At 42.5% G+C, this 20,886-nt stretch overlaps 1 protein-coding gene across 2 annotated transcripts in view; it reads right to left on the bottom strand.

Annotated features, from left to right (window-relative positions):
• Positions 1-459: 459 nt before the first annotated feature.
• LOC146525119 (nuclear receptor ROR-alpha A-like) overlaps positions 460-20,886 on the bottom strand; it is a 175,727-nt gene continuing 155,300 nt past the window's right edge. For both annotated transcript variants that reach the window (XM_085161813.1, XM_085161820.1), the window contains 9 exons: positions 18,426-18,567; positions 15,950-16,206; positions 15,666-15,864; positions 7,825-7,946; positions 7,309-7,441; positions 7,016-7,123; positions 5,386-5,496; positions 5,176-5,288; positions 460-4,351 (listed from right to left, as the gene is read on the bottom strand). In XM_085161813.1, coding sequence (XP_085017939.1) covers positions 4,187-4,351; positions 5,176-5,288; positions 5,386-5,496; positions 7,016-7,123; positions 7,309-7,441; positions 7,825-7,946; positions 15,666-15,864; positions 15,950-16,206; positions 18,426-18,567 — 1,350 coding nt within the window. In that variant the 3' untranslated portion in view covers positions 460-4,186. The remainder of the gene's footprint in view (positions 4,352-5,175; positions 5,289-5,385; positions 5,497-7,015; positions 7,124-7,308; positions 7,442-7,824; positions 7,947-15,665; positions 15,865-15,949; positions 16,207-18,425; positions 18,568-20,886) is intronic.

Genomic DNA, 20,886 nt, shown 5'->3' with positions numbered 1-20,886 from the left:
GTGGGCGTCCAGGTACACACCGGCTCACTCCTTGGTGGCTGCTTGTCGAGGCCTGGAGCTTGCTCAGGCCACTTCGGGGGTGGGGTGCCCTCGGCCTCTCGGCCTGGAGCTCGGTCACTCTGGCACAGCTGGCTGCCGGCTGAGCTCATGGGCACGTCACTGCAACCCCCCCTGGCTTCTGCTCCGCGGCTGCTGAGTGACCCCTCATCTGGGGCTCTCCTCAGCTCTTTCTGGGATAGTGGCGCGGCTGCCCCTGTTGGTCTTCCTTGGTCTCTTGTGTTCTGAGGGCCTCTGGATGTCTGGAGTTTTGCTCACAGGTGTACACACGGGTGCTCACACACACAAACTACACCCTTTTTGCTCCTACCTCAAAGCACACTGTGCGCTGTCGATCTTACGTGCTGCACAGTAATGTTTAATATTTAGTATTTACAGTTATATTCACATATATCATCGTGATGTTGTTCATTATGTTGCTCTTTTTTTTTCTTCTGCTTGTTTTCTCTTTTTTCTTTCTCAACAGGTGATCCAGGTGATTGATCGATGGATTTTTTGTCCGCTTATTTTGTTGGTTTTTGTTTTTTGCCCTCTATCCCTGTCCGTCTTCCCCGCTGTTTTTCTTTCCCTCTTTCTTTTCCCCAGTCAAATCTGTCCCGTATTTAGCAAGTTAAAATAAAATAAACAATTTAAAAAAAAAAGGTGAATCAAATAGACCATTACGGCAAGGCTGGGACGGTCCATTTGGTAAAGTAAATCCGTTGTGCATCTTTCTTTGCCTTTAGACAATAGTTCTGATGGCAAAAGAGCCAAACGGGACGAGCAAAAAAAAAAAAAAAAAGGATTCAGAGTGCTTTCTGAGACACCGGCTGGGGCCTCCCTTGCTAGCAAGTAAAAGATGTTCGTCTTGTTTTTGTCGTTAACGAGAATAAGTCTCTAAACTAGCAGGGCTTGTGGAAACACAGACCCAACACTATCTGTGACTTTCTCAAGTCTGAAGCCATGCATTGTGGTTTTTTTTTATTAAGATTCAGAGGAGCTCACTTCCACAGTCTGGAGGCACAAAAACAACCAAACAGAAGATGTTTGACAGCAAGTCTCGTGGATTCATTCACTGTGACTTTCTTCTGTTCTGATGCTGCACGTGGGTAAAAATTCCATAAACAGGGGTGTACACGGACACACACACACACACACACACTCTCTAGGCAGTGGAGAGACTGCCTTTAGTGCAACACATCCCTTTCTTCACACTGCATAGTTGTTTCTTCCTATGAGGCAGGGTCAGTATTGCTCCTCAAAGCTTGTTTATTATAGTATTGCTCTTATTATGTTGAATTCTAATCATGTTAACATGATTTTTCTTTTGAAAATACAGGAGGGATAACACATTGTTATCACATTGTAACACATGTTTAATTGTTTCTTTGTTTTTACTTTTGTAATCCTCTGTGTAATTTGTAGTGTGTCTGCTAACCTGAGTGGAGGCTTGCTGCATATTCTTGCTTTACAGGAAAGGGAAAAGTTTAGATGTTGCATTCTTTTTCCAGCATCTAACAGAGTAAAAAGCTTTTAAGCACACACAAAGTGAAATATACAGCTCAGTGTCACAGCCACCAGGTGGTGCTAAAGATTTACTGCTGTGAATATCTGCAGGAGGTGCCGGGACACATGCAACAGATGGGCAGCTGAGGAGGAGGAGGCTGGATGAATGCGAGGGAGGATGGGGGGTCGCGGTGATTCTATGGCTGTTAAATCTCTGCTGCTGAAGGGAGGAGGACCTGTCGCATGGGTGTTTTAATTACACACAATTTAACCGATACAAATCATTCCTTATATTGGGTAAAATTAATCAGCTGTCTTCATCATGTTTACTCTTTAGTTTGTCTCCTTGGCTACAAGAAAAGACACAACATTAACATCTAAAACAAAGAACTTTGGGGATTTGATGCCTCAGAAGGGATGAGGCCTCAATATAATCTTGCTGACAGCACTGCACAGTAGTTTATTACTCATCAAATCAGATTTAAAAACAAAAAAACAACTCATCTTCAGGTAAATTGAAAGAAATAGTGACTGATGAAGCAGAATCTGTATTTATCCTGTGTTATTTCATCAGCTCCACCCTGGGCCCTGCAGTGAAAGTTAGGACAGAGTTAATGACAGTCACAGAGGGCAGATACAACATGATGTGAAAGCTCTACAACTCTTCGACACGGCAGACAGCTTGTGCTAAAAATAACATAAAATAAAAGGTTTGCATACACAGGGGGCCACACATGTACACCAGAACACGGCACCCTGGTACAAAGGAGAAGAGCTCATCGAAAGTGTTGTGAACAACCACCGAGTTGCTTTGATGGCAGTACGAACATCGTGGCACACAAACAGAACCAGATTTTGCACTGTGTGCCTCATAGACACTGGAAACGAACGCAGACTGGTCCCAGACCACTGCAGAAACAGGAACAGCTTAAATTTGACTTTAATTTAACACAAGGATTCATTTGAGTTTTCTTCTTTTCTCAGTTATTGATCTGATATTTCCTTAGTGGGCCTAATAGACTGTATATAAAAGATGGACGACCATCCATCGTTTTTGAACCTTTTTTTTTTGATGATGGATGTCAAAATATTTGCTGAGTATGAGGTATGAGCTGATGGTAGCAAGCTTGGTTAGCAAGCTGCTATGAATGCACAGAAACACATGTGCTATCTGCTAGTTAGTAATAGACGTATAAATGACTATAATTTCACTCACCAAAAACAAAGCACAGAGCTTGTACGGTCTGCAACTCACAGCAGCACATACCAGTTGTCACATAATTTCAATAAAGGCAGACAGCCATCAATTAAGCAGCCATGACAGTAGGATATAGTTAGGGCTGGATCATGTGACCCTGAGTCCTCCCTTAGTTATTCTGTCATAGGCTGCTGGGGGATTCCCATGATGCACTGAGTGTTTCTTCAATGCATCATGGGACTTGTGTTAATAGACTTCTCTGCACTGAATCATACCTGTTAATAATCTCTGTCTCTCTTCCACAGCATGTCTTTATCCTGTCTTCCTTCTCTCTCCCCAACCAATCACAGCAGATGGCCCCGCCCCTCCCTGAGCCTGTTTCTGCTGGAGGTTTCTTCCTGTTAAAAGGGAGTTTTTCCTTCCCACTGTCGCCAAAGTGCTTGCTCATAGGGGGTCATTTGATTGTTCGTTTTTTTCTCTGTATCTATTATTGTAGGGTCTACTGTACAATATAAAGCGCCTTGAGGCGACTTGTTTGGCGCTGTATAAATAAAATGGAATTGAATGACTTTAAGCTAAATGGATGAGTTAAAAAACTGGCATTCCAACACAGGAGTCTCTATGCACTGACTCACTTTCAGAGCTAGCCTCAACTGGTGATTAAAGGAACTGCAGTTTTTGTCACTTTGGAACTGGCTTCCTGTTTCCACGCTGGAGATCACGGCTGTGGTGCTGTGCTATGTATCTGAGCAATGACTCATATTTTCAGTTATAAATAGCACTGAAAATGGTGCAACTGATGTCACTGGATAGAACTCAAGAGGACGCTGGGATTATTTGATCATTTTGCTAATATCAGCTGAGACTATGATCAATGTAACATAACATTTCCACAAAGTATCCAAAGTTGTAGAAGCAGCCGTGTGAATGTGGTGCTTTTCATATGCACTCACTCTAGCCAAGGATAAGAACAATTTTACTTTGCAAATTAAAATTAGGAAATTATTTTTGCTACCTTTTAATCTTTTGATCATCAAGTAAAACTGTCTGTGGACAAGTCAATGGATCCAATATCATTCTCTCCAACAAACGCAGGCAACTCAAAGCTTTAACAATCAGGTAAACGAAACAAAAACCAAGTTTCAGTGCAAGTACTGTTAGAGGTGAGTCTGATCCAGGTTCAGAAGCCTGGATACATGACGTGGGCTAATGAGACCACCTGACTCCTCAGTGCAAACTCACAGACACGAGAGGAGGACGAGGAAAAACAAACTGAGGAGAAGATGAACTCGGGTTTCTTTGTGTCTGTGTCAGGTGTCCAGGAGATGAAGTACAGCAGCTGCACAGTCGCCATCTTCGGCTGTGTGGGACGCCGCCCCGTCCGCAGTGTCTATGGAAACTGGGCGCAATCTGTCTGGATACACCGGCTTTGGTGCCAGTGACAGTTCAGTCGCTGCTCTGCAGGGTCAGTTCGAGGTCAGCACCGAACAGCTCCTTATAAAGAGGAGGGAAGTGCGATCGAACGATGTCCGGGTAAACGGCTCTGAACGTGCACAGCTTCTCAGTGTGTCGACTGCACAGCGAACGCAACGCTGACGCCTTACATCTGAGCTGATGGGAGAAATGAGAAGAAAGAGGCAAGGAAAGGGAGGAGACAAGGAAACAAGAATAGAAAAGAGGAGACAATAAAGAGAAGTTAGGATAGAAGCGGAGAAGTGAAAAAGGGAAAACGAAGAAAGGAAGTGGGAATACATTAATGTTTAGCTCTTTAGAATAATGTGATCACAAAGAGTCTACCATACACAGTCTCATAAGTATTCTTACACCCTTAACTTCACTGGTGCTCAGTGGAGAAATATGAGTTATACAGTTGTACTTCCACACTTGTCCACAACAGGGCAGCAAAGAGCTATTTCTCCATTAGGCATGCCCTGCTGGATTATATTTACCATGTTTTTGGTTAGTTTCCTCTGCCAGCACATTATTATGATTTTTTGCATCTACAACCAACTCATTGGTGCAACAAAAGAATACTGATAACCACAAAAACTTTCAGTCGTGCATCAAACTGTTTCTGAGTTGACGAGTACATCGACAAGCACAATACAGTGCGTTCATTGCAGACATCACTGTGTATGTTTCTGTAATCATGAATCTAACAGTCTGCTCAAGGACTTTAATCAAAGTCATATTTAAATGTTTAGTTATCATTGTTATCTATTCATTTTCAAATTAACTGTTTTACTAAGATGCTGAAAAAAATAGTTAAGCACTTTTTTGGATGTTAAGCTTGAACTTTTCAGAAAAGTCTGTGTGGCTCAAATTTGTGTATAATTTTTAGTTTAGTTCCCGTCTGCATGTTTACGCTCCATTCATGTACTGTGTGTGTGTGTGTGTGTGTGTGTCACTGACAGGTTTGCATGCATCCCGGGTACCTTGTTCAGGACTTCGTCCTCTCTCTGGTTCTTCTGCAGCACATGTTGCAGAGCAAGCTGAGTCTTCTGCTGCAGCTTCTCCACCTGCAGCTTCTCCTGCAGCCACGACCGATCTAAACACACACACACACACACACACACACACACACAGTTATTTAACTCAACAAGTCGGTGTAGAACATCTGATCAGGTGGTGAAGGAAGGACGTACCTGCAGAAAGCAGAATGAACGCTGAGAAGAGAGCAAGCTCGTCCTCTGATAGGTGCAGCGAGCACATGCTCTTAGCGAAGTCGAACACCGCCGTGATGAAATCATCACAGCCTGGGAGGACACGGAAAACACCGGAAACATGCTCAGTGACTTACAGAGGCCAACAGAAACGTCAGATTGCATCAGTAGCGTTGTAGAAAATGTAATTATCACATCAACACATATTTTATTATTTAAGACAATCCAACAGAGAAGAACTGCGACATCATTCCTGTGCTTTTGTGATCGATGATCCAAAGAAGCAGCCAAACGTTCCCTGTTACTTTTTTTGGGGTGGCTTCTTTTCTGATGCATCTTGAGATGTTTGGAGTAGTTAAAAAATGTTAAAAAAAACGCATCTTCAGTCAAAGAGAAGCACTAAAGAGAAGGAGGAGGTGATTTTGAGGCACGGTCTTCTTCTGTGGCAGGCTGCAAGTCAAAGCAGCTGTACGAGCGTTCAAACTTTAGTCTGAGAAAGAAAGAAAAGCAGGCATCTGATTGCACTCTGTTCAGAGGGCACACAGGAAAGGATGAAAAATCAGGAAGAAAACCTGATGGAAATGTGACATTACTTCCTGTATTACTCTGAGCGGGGTTAATTGCTCAGGTCACATGCTACACCAACTTTTCCACACATGAAAACCAGGAACCTGAACCAAACAAGCCCCCTGGTCCACATGTGTCCGACCTTACAAACCCCTTTCATCAGTGAAAAACAAGGACAGCACCAGCTTTTGCACACCTGAGGCTTTTTTCCAACTCTGTTTCTGCGTTACACGACCCCACCCAACTCTCAGGAATCAATACAGGAACAGATAAAGCTTCCAAGTACTAAGAGAAGCCTGTAGTGATGAAATTCCAAGAAAATTTTTCCCCTGAAAGGTAGCACTGAATCTTGGTAGAGATAAAAGTTATTCACAAAGCGTCTGAGCCCTTAAGAGAGTTCCTGAAGTGAAAAACCGTTAGGAGGGGCTAGGGAGACTTTTAGGAGGCTTAAGAGTTTCTTTAGGAGAGGAAAAAATGGCAGAAGAACCAAGTGTAACAGTACTGGAGGAAGAAGAATATCTGCAGTGTTTAAGCCTCAGAGGATGTTCCTTCTCCACCTGCAGACAGTTAGAGATGGAGGGGAGGTTGGAGAGACGGCTGACTTTTTGAACTATTCACTTGGTCTCGCTGCGAGGTGGCAGTGCTAACCGCTGCACCTCCGTGCCCACATTAGAAACTCTCTGAAAGGATTCTCAGAGTCTGTGTGGATACCGGCCCAGACCTGTGAGCTGCACTGGCACTTATAAAATCCTCATATTTAGAAATAGAAGTAGTTTGAGTGACTGTGTCCAGTCAGCTGACTGTGCTATAGGTGCGCACCTGTAGAGTTTTGACACATCTCAGTTATAAGTAGATCCGACCAGACTTTCTACATTAGCACAGATTATTATCAGCTGTTAGAAAGTGGCACTGCCCACACAAATATCTATACTTTTAATTTATTTTAACCCTAAATTTATAAATTTGGGGTTTTAATTTATAATTGGAGCTAATGTAGGGTTTTTATCGATGATAACCACCTCAGTAGAAAATGAACTCTGCTCACCTAAAGCTTTGAAGACTTCAGGACCTGCAAACTTCCCATCGAAGAAGACAGTGTTGTTCTGCGAGTCAAACACTCGGCACATTCGTAGAAAGACGACCTCCAGAGAGCCTGGCAGAGAAAACGAGGAGATGCTGAGGACACAAACTGAGAGGAAAGGCTCCTCCAGCTGCAAACACCCGGCGCATTAAATCGACTTGCTGGGATTTCCTTATCTGGATTATTGAGACATCGCTGTTGTGCTTTTCACAAGTTTAAAAAAACTAATTGAAAATGAATCCAATCTGTGCTCTCACCAGCTTTCAGCAGCACGATCTGGTCATTCTGGCACAGATCCATGAAGCCGTCGATGCGTTTAGCAAACTCCACCACATACTGAATGGCCTCTGTGATCTTCACAGCACAGAGCTGCCACATCACCTCCTGAGGCTGCGCACACCAGAGCAGCAAGAGTTTAACAAGCTCAACAAAAGAGAATTAAGAATTTGTCAAAGTGGAACATCTAACTGTCTCTAGAAAATATAAATGGGCTTAAAATAAAAAAAATATTACTGGAGCAAAGTATTACTGCTTCCTCTAGATGTAGGTCAAAGAATCCAGTTCAGATGTGTTTTGGATGTTTTCTGCGTGGAGTTAAGAACATGCTAAATTATTTTATATCTAAAGGGAGCGCAGCAGGATTCTCCAGGGGGACCTAAATAAAGGTACTGAGGAGACAAATGGATAAACTACCCCGCTTATCCTGCTGCCACCATCACCTGACGCTAGAATTTTGGCTTTACGGATTCATGGGTGGACATATTTAAGCACACCTTGCTCTGGTAGCTTTCCACCTCATCCTGAAGGAAGCTCTGCCAGCTCATCTGCTGCAGCTCCTCCCTGAGGTACTGACATGTCTCCAGGTGAGACTTGGAGACGATCTGGGCCAAGTAATCTGAAAGAAAGCAAACGCAGTAGCTGAACGTAAAGCTGCTCACGAGTTTCAGGCCTACTCGGATTCCTGCAAAGTCACGGGAGACTCGAGTGTGAGAGACAACAAGTCTAAAAGAAAAGTCTGGAAACCTGTAAACAAGACACGATCAACCTCTGACAAGGTCGAGTTTTACATTTCTCACTCAGAAAGGACTTTTGGTTTTTAGAGTTTACAAATATACCAACACAATGAGGAAGAACTCGAGCCTCTTTTCCATTAGCACCTCCTCATTTATCATCTAATTTTGGTCCTTTTCCATTCTGATTGAAATACCACCTCACTGTGGGTGGGGTTGTTACAGCAAGGCCCGTGACATCATCATAACACAAGGTGATGGTATACCTGCTGCTCAGCTGTTGTCAGACTCGGGGTAAAGGAAGTTTGTATGCGGCCACTTCCCTTGTTGGTGGGTTTGATTCTTGTGAAGGAGTGGCTCTCATGACTACAGTGATGTCACTGGCTGGCCAATCAGCAGTATGCACCCTGCTGAAGTCGCATTTTCAGCTCATTGGAGCCCCGGACGAGAAGGCTCCAAAAAAGTACCCTGTACCAGGTATTACCGCCTAATGGAAAACCCTAAAAGCCGAGTTGAGCAGAGTAGGTGACAGATGCGTGACGGAAACAGAATTCCAGCAAAAAGGAATTTTACGCTTTTACTGGAGGAAATTTTCAGTCAAAAGACCAGGCACCATCTCTGAGTGACTGAATTCAAAATCCTGCTCCTCACATACAAGGTCTTAAATAATCAGGCCCCATCTTATCTTAATGACCTTGTAGTACCATATCACCCTATTAGAGCACTTCGCTCTCACACTGCAGGCCTACTTGTTGTTCCTAGAGTATTTAAAAGTAGAATGGGAGGGAGAGCCTTCAGTTTTCAGGCCCCTCTTCTGTGGAACCAGCTTCCAGTTTGGATTCAGGAGACAGACACTATCTCTACTTTTAAGATTAGGCTTCAAACTTTCCTTTTTGCTAAAGCATATAGTTAGGGCTGGACCAGGTGACCCTGAATCCTCCCTTAGTTATGCTGCAATAGACGTAGGCTGCTGGGGGATTCCCATGATGCATTGAGTGTTTCTTCTTCTCTCACTATGTGTTAATAGACCTCTCTGCATTGAATCATATCTGTTATTAACCTCTGTCTCTCTTCCACAGCATGTCTTTATCCTGTCTTCCTTCTCTCACCCCAACCGGTCGCAGCAGATGGCCGCCCCTCCCTGAGCCTGGTTCTGCCGGAGGTTTCTTCCTGTTAAAAGGGAGTTTTTCCTTCCCACTGTCACCAAAGTGCTTGCTCATAGGGGGTCATATGATCGCTGGGTTTTTCTCTGTATCATGAAGCGCCTTGAGGCGACTTTTGTTGTGATTTGGCGCTATATAAATAAAATTGAATTGAAATGAATTGAATTGTTTATTATCTTGTTAATAATTTCAACTCCTCACTACGTACGACTCTGGATACTGTAGCTCCAGTGAAAACTAAGGTCTCTAATCAGAAGTACCTGACCCCGTGGTATAATTCTCAAACACGTACCCTAAAGCAGATGACTCGTAATCTGGAGAGGAAATGGCGTGTCACAAATTTAGAGGATCATCATTTAGCCTGGAGAAATAGTTTGTTGCTTTATAAGAAAGCCCTCCGCAAAGCCAGAACAGCTTACTACTCATCACTGATTGAAGAAAATAAGAACAACCCCAGGTTTCTCTTCAGCACTGTAGCCAGGCTGACAAAAAGTCAGAGCTCTTTTGAGCCAACCATCCCTTTAACGTTAACTAGTGATGACTTCATGAACTTCTTCACAAATAAAATTTTTATCATTAGAGAAAAAATTACCAATAATCATCCCACAGATGTAATATTATCTACAGCTACTCTTAGTTCCATTGATGTTAAGTTAGACTCTTTTTTTCCAATCGATCTTTCTGAGTTAACTTCAATAATTACTTCCTCCAAACCATCAACGTGTCTTTTAGACCCCATTCCTACAAAACTGCTCAAAGAAGTCCTGCCATTGATTAATTCTTCGATCTTATATATGATCAACCTATCTCTAATAATCGGCTATGTACCACAGGCCTTCAAGGTGGCTGCAGTTAAACCTTTACTCAAAAAGCCATCTCTAGACCCAGCAGTCTTAGCTAATTATAGGCCAATCTCCAACCTTCCTTTCATATCAAAAATCCTTGAAAGAGTAGTTGTCAAACAGCTAACAGATCATCTGCAGAGGGATGGTTTATTTGAAGAGTTTCAGTCAGGTTTCAGAGTTCATCACAGCACAGAAACAGCTTTAGTGAAGGTTACAAATGATCTTCTTATGGCCTCTGACAGTGGACTCATCTCTGTGCTTGTCCTTCTTGACCTTAGTGCAGCATTCGATACTGTTGACCATAATATTCTATTAGAGCGATTAGAACATGCTGTAGGTATTACAGGTATTGCACTGCAGTGGTTTGTATCATATCTATCTAATAGACTCCAATTTGTGCATGTAAATGGAGAGTCCTCTTCACACACTGAGGTTAATTATGGAGTTCCACAGGGTTCAGTGCTAGGACCAATTCTGTTTACATTATACATGCTTCCCCTAGGCAGCATCATTAGAAGACATAGCATACATTTTCACTGCTATGCAGATGACACCCAGCTCTATCTGTCCATGAAGCCAGATAACACACACCAATTAGTTAAACTGCAGGAATGTCTTAAAGACATAAAGACTTGGATGGCCACTAACTTTCTGCTTCTTAACTCAGATAAAACTGAGGTCATTGTACTCGGCGCTGAAAAGCTTAGAAATATGGTATCTAACCAGATTCTTACTCTGGATGGCATTACCTTGGCCTCCAGTAACACTGTGAGGAACCTTGGAGTCATTTTTGACCAGGATATGTCCTTCAACGCACATATTAAACAAATATGTAAGACTGCGTTCTTCCATTTGCGCAACATCTCTAAAATTAGAAATATCCTGTCTCAGAGTGACGCTGAAAAACTAGTTCATGCATTTATTACTTCCAGGCTGGACGACTGCAATTCATTATTATCAGGATGTCCAAAAAACTCACTGAAAAGCCTTCAGTTAATCCAAAATGCTGCAGCAAGAGTACTGACAGGGACTAGAAAGAGAGAGCATATTTCTCCTGTTTTGGCTTCCCTTCATTGGCTTCCTGTTAAATCCAGAATTGAATTCAAAATCCTGCTCCTCACATACAAGGTCTTAAATAATCAGGCCCCATCTTATCTTAATGACCTTGTAGTACCATATCACCCTATTAGAGCACTTCGCTCTCGCTCTGCAGGCCTACTTGTTGTTCCTAGAGTATTTAAAAGTAGAATGGGAGGGAGAGCCTTCGGTTTTCAGGCCCCTCTTCTGTGGAACCAGCTTCCAGTTTGGATTCGGGAGACAGACACTATCTCTACTTTTAAGATTAGGCTTAAAACTTTCCTTTTTGCTAAAGCATATAGTTAGGGATGGACCAGGTGACCCTGAATCCTCCCTTAGTTATGCTGCAATAGATGTAGGCTGCCGGGGGAGTTTTTCCTTTCCAGTCACCTTTCTCACTCACTATGTGTTAACAGACCTCTCTGTATTGAATCGTATCTGTTATTAATCTCTGTCTCTCTTCCACAGCATGTCTTTTATCCTGTCTTCCTTCTCTCACCCCAACCGGTCGCAGCAGATGGCCGCCCCTCCCTGAGCCTGGTTCTGCCGGAGGTTTCTTCCTGTTAAAAGGGAGTTTTTCCTTCCCACTGTCGCCAAAGTGCTTGCTCATAGGGGGTCATATGATTGTTGGGCTTTTCTCTGTATCTATGAAGCGCCTCGAGGCGACATTTGTTGTGATTTGGCGCTATATAAATAAAATTGAATTGAATTGAATTGAGTGCAGTTCCCAGTTTTCCTTAATTCCATGGGTGGCAGGAGCATAAACAAATGTGCTGTAGCGAGGCGCACAATAACTTTAAGAAGCTGTCACGTCCAATATTTTACATCAGATTAGTCTCAATATTGGATCCTAGCAAGTGCCATTGCTCTGATATGTTGCCTTGTCAAGCGGCCTCAGACAGTGTGCTTCGAAAAGGAAATCTCGCCCAGCAGCATAACTAGGCTCAGGTTTGGGTTTCATTTTAACCACATCGCATGAAGCATGAGAGCGTGAAAGGGGTGAAAATTCTATGAAAAGGTGAGACTGTCACCAAAAACCAACCCTACTCCCAGACCAGTGGTTCTCTCGGGGCAGGAAGAAACATTTTCACCCCCATCTAAACAAACAATGACAGAAAAGCTAAGCTGCAACTTTATTTACATAATAAACTCACTCACAATGAATCTTTCAGTCATTTCTGTTTTAAATAAACAACTTTTATTTCAAACAACTATTTGTAACTTTTGTCACTAGACCAGCGGTTCCCAACCCCCGGGTCATGGACCGGTACCAGTCCGTGAGTCGTTTGGTACCGGGAAGCGAGAGTTGAGGCGCGGGTGTGAAATTGATGGTTTTCAGGGTTTTTATCATTAACTGGGGTTCCCTGGGTCTTTCCCGTGTTGTAGTTGTGTCTTATTTTGAAAGAAATATTTATGCATTACCATAGCGACCAGCGAGCATTAAGGGGCAGAGAGGAGGATGTTACTCTCAGTGTTGTTGGTGCATCTCAGGAGGACGCTGCTAATAAAGATACACAATTACACAGAGAATTTGCATTTATTATTATATTTACAAAACACCACAGTTTTTGTCTCGGTCGTATCATTTTATTTTGTTGTATTTATCTGCGACACCTTAATAGCCAGTCCATGAAAACAGTGTCTGACATTAAACCGGTCTGTGGATTTTAGGTTGGGAACCACTGCACTCGACTGCTTCATTCGTCTGCGGCACATCTTCAAAAAAGCAACCAGTTAAACAGAACGTGAACGCCAAACATGGAAAACTAAAGTCCAGTCTTAGTCTTATAAAAAAAGAAATCTAGAAACTTGTGAGCGGAGATGAAAAATACATAATTTAGTGAGAGTTTAATATTATTCACTGTTAGTGGCTGCAGTCAGCTTGTGTTTGACTGCAGGGCTGTGGCGGGGCGTGGTCTGCAGCGTGGCTGCAGGGGAGGCGGACCCACCTGAGCGGCATCCCCAATCACGCCTCGCCGGTTTAAAACAGAATGAACTGGGTCTTCTTCTTCTTGTTCTTCTTCTTGTTGTTGTTGTTGTTCTTCTTGTTATTGTTCTTCTTCTTCTTCTTGTTCTCCTTCTTCTTCTTGTTGTTCTTCTTCTTCTTCTTGTTCTTGTTCTTGTTCTTGTTCTTCTTCTTGTTGTTGTTCTTCTTGTTGTTGTTGTTGTTCTTCTTCTTGTTCTTCTTGTTCTTGTTGTTGTTGTTCTTCTTGTTCTTGTTGTTGTTGTTCTTCTTGTTCTTGTTCTTGTTCTTCTTGTTCTTCTTCTTCTTGTTCTTCTTGTTCTTGTTGTTGTTGTTCTTCTTGTTCTTGTTCTTGTTCTTCTTCTTGTTCTTCTTGTTCTTCTTGTTCTTCTTGTTCTTCTTCTTGTTCTTCTTCTTGTTCTTCTTGTTCTTGTTCTTATTGTTCTTCTTGTTCTTCTTGTTCTTGTTCTTGTTGTTGATGATGATGATGAGTGTACGCTGCAGCCGCGTGTGTAAGTTGACAGCCGCAATAAAGAAGTGCGAACACGTGGTCACTCGTGCCCCAGTCCTGGGTTTCAGCACCACTGCAAACGATGCACGACAGACCCGACCACATGTTCGCACTTTTCACGACACTTCTTTATTGCGGCTGTCAACTTACGCACGCGGATGCGCATATTATTAACATATCTGCCACGAATTTCTTTGTTCCGCCATAAACATGATTCAATGTTAAACATTAGTTCTGCAGGACTTCTCTGCCAGGTAACTTGTGCCCCACCTGTCAGAGCGGCACACACTTTGAGAACCACTGAGATAACATGCAGAGTGAAACTGTTTACGATATCAGCCCAGCCCGTCTTTAACTGTGACCAAAATGAAGGCCGGTCCATGTATAAGTGATGATAATTCCAATCACAAACCTCCTTCTACATCATGCCAACACTAATATCCTGAACTCCCAGCTGTATGTTGAACTTTTTACTGTAAAATCGAAAACTGTTGACAAAATGTTTGTGAATGCAGCTCAAACCCAGAATAAACACACGTACAGACTGTCCCGCTGTGCTGTTGCTTATCGTAAGCACAAATAAAACAACACTAGAAACCAAAACAACTCAATACATGCTAAAAAAAAAAGACACAGTCACATAACAAAGACTCACATTGGATGAGGGTGGGGGTATTACAATAAAGAGTGAATCACAAAATCTCCCAGGACCAAAGAAAAAAAATGATTTCCCCCAACGAGCGCCCTGCCACGTCCCAATTGGCCCTAATTAACAGACAGCTAATTACCACACAGAGATTTTAATGAGCTCTGAAGATGAGTTTCCAACCTCCTGCTATTTTAAACCACCTTTCTGTCTCCGTTTGCCCCTCACTTCTCTCTCTCTCTCTCTCTCTTTGTCTGACTCCCTTTGTAGCCTCTCGTTCCATCTCTCCCCTTCTTTTCTTTTTGCTTCACCTATTTCAAGATATTTCCTCATCTTTGTGTAGCTGCCGACAACATTCGACCAAATGATGAGTCTTTTTATTACTGTATTTATTTTGTCTTGTTCTCAGCACTGCACAGTCAGAGGTGGAGGACCGTAATGGAAATAAACATGAAACTGAATCTCCAGCCGCTGAGCAGCTTTGTAGGATTAAAACAATGCAAATAACTCCTCTCCACTTCTTTTCAGGTGTGCCCTTCGTCTGATAAAGTGGGTTTTGATATTGGTAAAAATCATACATGTCATGCACCAGTCTACCACATGTAGACCTCCGCATACAGTAACACACTTCCTCTAGATCCACAAAGTGCAACTTCTAACCTTCTCCATCAGCAAAGCAAACATGGTTAAAAGGGGGTGATTTAGCTTCAACAACTCCTCCCACATCTTTGAGGTCCGCTCCACACCGCCACACATACGTCACCTGGTTCAACTGCCTTTCCACTTCCTTCTTCTTCTTTCTTCCACCTACACTTCCTGATTCACTAACTGCCCTTCATCCATCCTCCACTGTCTTCCATCAGCTCCGTTCATCTTCTCAACACTCCCTCTTGACTCTTTGGTACATTTCCATCTCCTTGCTTAATCATCCCAACCTGCTGCACAACCTTTCCAGCTCCATCTCATGAAAAAGCCATCGATACAAGTCCTGTGCTCCTTCTTTGGTGTGTTGCCTCCTGTTTTTTTGCTATACGTAACAGACAATTGACGATATTTTTCAGGTACAGAGTTTGTTTGATTTTGTTCTCTAAATGTTTATTTTTACGTAAGTTTCAGTGTTTTTAATTATTTTAATCTGGAGGAACACAAACTGACTGACAGCCGACCTAAAAAAAAGGAAGAAATTATGGTTTGATTGTATTTATGTACAGCATGTTTGTTGACGATTACCCCATCCATCCTTCGATAGGTGGACAACTCGGTGCCTACTGAGCCAAATCGATGACTTTAATGGAAAAGCCAGACAAGTTTAAGTAAAGGAAGCAGGTCTGAAAGGAGCTAAAGAGGCAGGTTACAGACAAACTCCAGTAAAATGTGCACAAACATCTCCTCCACTCACCGAGCTCAGCCATGGGCACTGTGGGTGGCACGTCTCTGTTGCTGAAGGAGCAATATGGAAAAAAGCCGTTACTGGATCCATAGTCGCACAGGGGCTCCGGTTTGATGCCATTAATATCAAGTCCAGATTGATCCGGAGACGGCTGGATATCCAAGTAGAACCCCCCACCACCTCCTTCCCCTCCTCCTGCAGAGTCTCCCTGTTTGTGGAGGAAAAGATTGACGTAGAAAACGCAGGAAATATCGTTGAGTTTATCAACTGTCCTGAAAATAGAGACAACAAACCTTAGATGACAAAGATCCGCCTTCAGGCGAGTTCTGCTCCACGTAGTGCACCCCCTCATCAGGTAGCTCTGTGAGGCCGGTGGAGGACAGGGTGTAGTGAGAGGACAGCGACTCGGACTCGACTGGACTCGGGCTGCCGAGGCTGGGATGGGACAAGAGGTTGTGACCTTGTTGCTGCTGCTGCTGGAGGCGGTGCTTCTGCACCTCCGCGTACAGACTGTCCCGCTGCTTCTTAGACATGCGACCAAACTTTACAGCTGAGGAGAGAAGGAAAGGATTTGAGTTAGCCACCTGACAGAGAATGAAGACCTGGAAACAATGAAACAAAAACGTGCTGATTTCTGTGACAGTTCAGCCAAAGTGAAAGCTAGCCGTTATGGTTTCAGAGGCGGAGCACTCATTCGCTTAACCCTTTAAAACCGGTCGGAGCGGGCACGCTCCGTTTTGCGCAACTACTTTTAAATCCCGGTAGATCTGCAACCACGTGAGCTAGCGCAATCATTTTTTTTGCATATGAAACCTGAGGAGTTGTACTTACATCTTATGCCATCAGCTTGTCCTCGGTCACGGTTTCCTTCCACATATAGCTTTGTGAAAATTGCATAAAAAGCACTTGCAGCAACAAAAACATAATATTCCAGAAACACGCTTTGCCGATCCGATCAGCTGTTCCTAACACTTCCTATGTTGGAATAGACGTCAGCGCGAACTATCGCATGTCCGCCATTACCTGACCGAAACAGGAAGTGACGTCATTTTCGCGGAAATGTAGTTTTTTTTCTTTCTGTGTCATTTCTGGGATGCTTAGGACTCATATTGCACTGCTGGAAATAGTTTATTTTGATGCATATGCTGCTTTTTTGCAAATTTGCATTATAATATTTCTTTTAGTTTTCCCTGCAGTGTATAAAAATTGGTGTATTTTAAAAATAAAACTATGAAGACACTCAAAATAAATTTCCTGTGGTGGGAAACTATTTTGTGCACAACTTGAAATGCTCCCAAAAATGGCTCCACAGCATGCAAAAATATAATATAAGCTCTGGCGGACTTTGTTTTATGGTAGGTCTTAAAGGGTTAACAAGACTCACCACCAGTGTTCAAGTAGAGCTGACACTGATTAGCCTCCTTATCTGCCTTCATACTAGATCACCAAGCTGACAGAAACATAGGATTTCATACATTTCACCCGTTACAATCCAGCAGAGACCTCGTGAGAGCAAGTCAGTCCCAACAGACGCCCATGTTAACTGTGGATAGCGCCAGCCTTGAGTAACACTCTAGATGGGATTGTTTGAAATTTGTCATTCACCTAAATATTGAAGTTAGGGGCGTGGCATCTTTGATCGAACAGCTGTCTGCAAATCTACACCTTTATGCTGCAGACATGAGTCCAACATTACAGAACATCTCGTTGTAGAAAACAGAAAGAAATTACACAGACACTGAAACTATATCATATCCTACACTGGTTCATATGCAGTGCTTTTCTAGTCTAAAACAAAAGTTTTTCATGTAATAACAACATAAAAAATCTATATGATATCAAATTAGGGATGCACTGATACCAATATTGGTATCAGGCCGGTACGGTATAACGTGTGTGTACTCATACTCGTAAAAGTTAACTGATACCAACTTATTTCATGAGTCAGAGGGTGGCTTGTCATTTCTGTTGTAATTTTTTAGATTGGCCGCTGGGGGGACATGTCGTGCTAAACAAGAGCAGGGTTAGGCGAGTGAGGCTGGCGGGTCCAGATTAAAAAAACAAACTGGAGGCTGCTGTAGCTACGCTAAACAAAAGGTCAGCCGTGTGGACTTACCTATAATATGTGAAGATGACAGAAGCAAGGCCGGTAAGGTGTCCAGGGGAGGGAATCATTCAATACAAGCAGTTTAATAAAAGATCTGAGGACACATCATGCACCGAGTTCACTAAGGCTAATGCAAGACCAGAACAGCCAACTTTAACTCGGGTTTTGGAAAAGCGACGACTTATTGATTTTATTCCAAACAGAAGTGTTTATTTATTATTCTGAAAGCTGGAGACAGAGCCAAATAGTTCACTGATATTTTGTTGAATTACAATGTGGACACTTGTAATTCAATAATTTAACAGAAGTGCTTATTTTTCACTTGAAACTTTATTTTTGTGGTCATTTTTATTATTATTTTAGAGAATAAAATAAAACTGTCTTCCAATTCATTGCATTTTTTGTGTGTGTGTAGAAGTATCGGTAAGTACTCAGATCCAAGTATCGGTATAGTATAGGTTTGAAAAATTTGGTATCGTTGCATCCCTATATCAAATATATATTTTTCATTTACATTTTATGAATTCACTGGATCAGAGTCAGGGTTAGGGTTAACATACACATACAGCACACAGTTGTTGTACTTCAGGGTGATTCTGGACACAGAGGTGGGTTCGATGTGTTCGTAACGTGTAGATCTGCTGTGTATGTGTTTGCCTCACCGTCTCGGGACATGCCCACAGTGAGACATTTCTGCAGACGGCAGTGCTGGCAGCGGTTTCGGCTCGTTCGGTCGATCAGACAGTTTTTCTGGCGAGGACACGAGTAGGTGGCGTTACTCTGCTGACTACGCCTGAAGAAACCCTGAGAGAGCACAAAAGAGTTCTATTAAAATCATTGTTTTCATACCAAAATATCTCTATGATTGATCACTGAAACAACAGTCAAGCCTTCATGTTCGTGCTCATGTTGGAGATCATAGAGGCAAAGGATGAAATGTGCGTCACTGTGAGACCTTCCCCCAGTATAAAAACATCAAATCTGGTTACTCTTTGCTTTACAATCTTTTGGCATCTTCAGTGCACTCATGGAGCTACAATTCAAAATGGATTTCCTGAAGCATGCACAGCCCCACTATCACTTACCATTAGGGATGGGTACCGGTATCCGGTGCCATGATGGCACCGGTTCTGACATAAACGATAGTAACCAGACCGAAAAGCAGCGCACATTTCGGTGCTTTATTTCGGTGCTTTTTTTTTTCCTGAGATGTCATACACTTTGGATTCTAGCCAATCATTTTACGTTTCCAAGGATAGTAGGCGGGCCCAGGTACGTACGTTCTTTTAGAGCAGAGCTACAGATTAAAAATGCCCAAGGCGAAGCAGTCAAAGTCTGGCTGTACTTCACAGCAAAAGATGCAAACTCAGCAGCTGCAACAAGTGCTTTAAGCTGATACTGTGATACTGTCAAAGGAGGTAACTCATGGAATCTGATGAAACACCTGGCGACGCATAGCGTTTTTTTAAAAGCACCGAGCACATCTACTGCGGGTGTGGTGCCTGTTATCGGACCCAGAGTTAGCAACATCCCCCAAGAACCCAAAGAGTAGAGTCCTGGCCCCTAGCCCTGCCAGTGTAGCAGAAATGATGAGGATGATGATGCAGCAGCAGCCGTTCTTCTCTGGGTCAGTAGCTTAATGTTGTTCGTGTGTAATTTACGTTGAGTAGGCTAACCACGTTATTACATTAATGTATGTAAGGTGAACTAGCAAACACCGTCGTAGTTACATGCGACTGTCTTCTTGTTTGATGGCAGATACTCCCTTCACCCTGGACAAAAAGGCTAAAATGACCAAAGAAAAAGTGGGAAACAGCTAAACATGAGAGGTTTTTGGACAAAGTTGGTGTTTTTTTCCCCCCATTGTTTAAGCACTGCTTCCAGCCAAGGGTAATGCAATAAATCCCCTATAGCTGCAGAAAAGTCTAACATTGTTATTTTTTTACAAAAAAACAGCTGAACATGAGAGGTTTTTGGACAAAGGTTGTGTTCTTCATTCTTTAAGCACCGGTTTGAGCACCGTTTAAGCACCGACACCGTTTCAAAAGTACCGGTTTGGTACTGGTATCGGATAAAACCTAAACGATACCCATCCCTACTTACCATTTAATTTCTTCATGTGACAGTTTATTTCTATTCTAATTCTTACTGGAAATAAAACATACTGAAAAACATACATAAAATCAAGTCTTTCATAAACACGTGTACTGAATGACAAAAATATTCTTCATAACAAAAAGTAATAAGAAAAAATTCAATTTGAGAAAAATAAACTTTTACATTTTTCTGCAATGATAAACTAATCCAGACTGCAATGACCAAAGAGACAAATGCTTCAGACTATCATCAGAGTCTGGGGGACTGTCTGGGGTCCCGGGGGTTGTCTTGTGTTGCACTCTGGAGCCCAGAGCACAACGCAAATGTGACTTCCACACAAGGTCTGGAGCTACTGTGAGATTTTGTAGAAAAATAAAATAGAACAAAACTAACTAACCTACCAGCATAAAAACTGAACTAAATTACAGGCCTCTAAACTGCCTCCCTAGGACTGCTTTTTAGTATTTACAATATAGTTAGAATATTTGCAATATGTACAAAGTTACTAATCTAACATTCCTAGACTTAAAACACTTGTTCACACAACACTACATTTCACTCTCTGAAACATACACGGTCTGGTTGAAATATGGAAGTATGTGAAGCCAAGGCGGTCTCATCAGTCTCCAATCATATTAAGAGCCACGGCTCCTCTTCATCAAAGCCAGTTATCTTGTCAAAACTCAGCTTAAAGTTGCCGCTTCCAGGCTCCAACTAATGGCCACTGGTTGATTTAGAGTCATCCTAATCCTAACCCTATTTTTTTAAATTCATCTTTAATATTAATTTGTTGTTTTTTCAACCCTATGGTTTTTTAAAAAAATAAAAAAATAAAAAAAAAAAGCAAAGGATTAGGCTTTGGAGCTGGAACTGGAGCTGAGGTTGGGGTTGACATCATCACTGATGATGACGATATCTTGGCCAAGACATCCAAGTGAGACAATTGTTAGAGAAGTGTGGGGACGGCCCCTTCCTGTTCCAACATGACTGTGTACAAGTGCACAAAGCAAGGTCCATGAAGACATG

The sequence above is a fragment of the Neolamprologus multifasciatus genome, chromosome 1, assembly GCF_963576455.1.
Source record: "Neolamprologus multifasciatus chromosome 1, fNeoMul1.2, whole genome shotgun sequence".
NCBI lineage: Eukaryota > Metazoa > Chordata > Actinopteri > Cichliformes > Cichlidae > Neolamprologus > Neolamprologus multifasciatus.
Note: the sequence above shows the minus strand (reverse complement) of the source record. Positions and strands in the feature narration are given on the sequence as shown.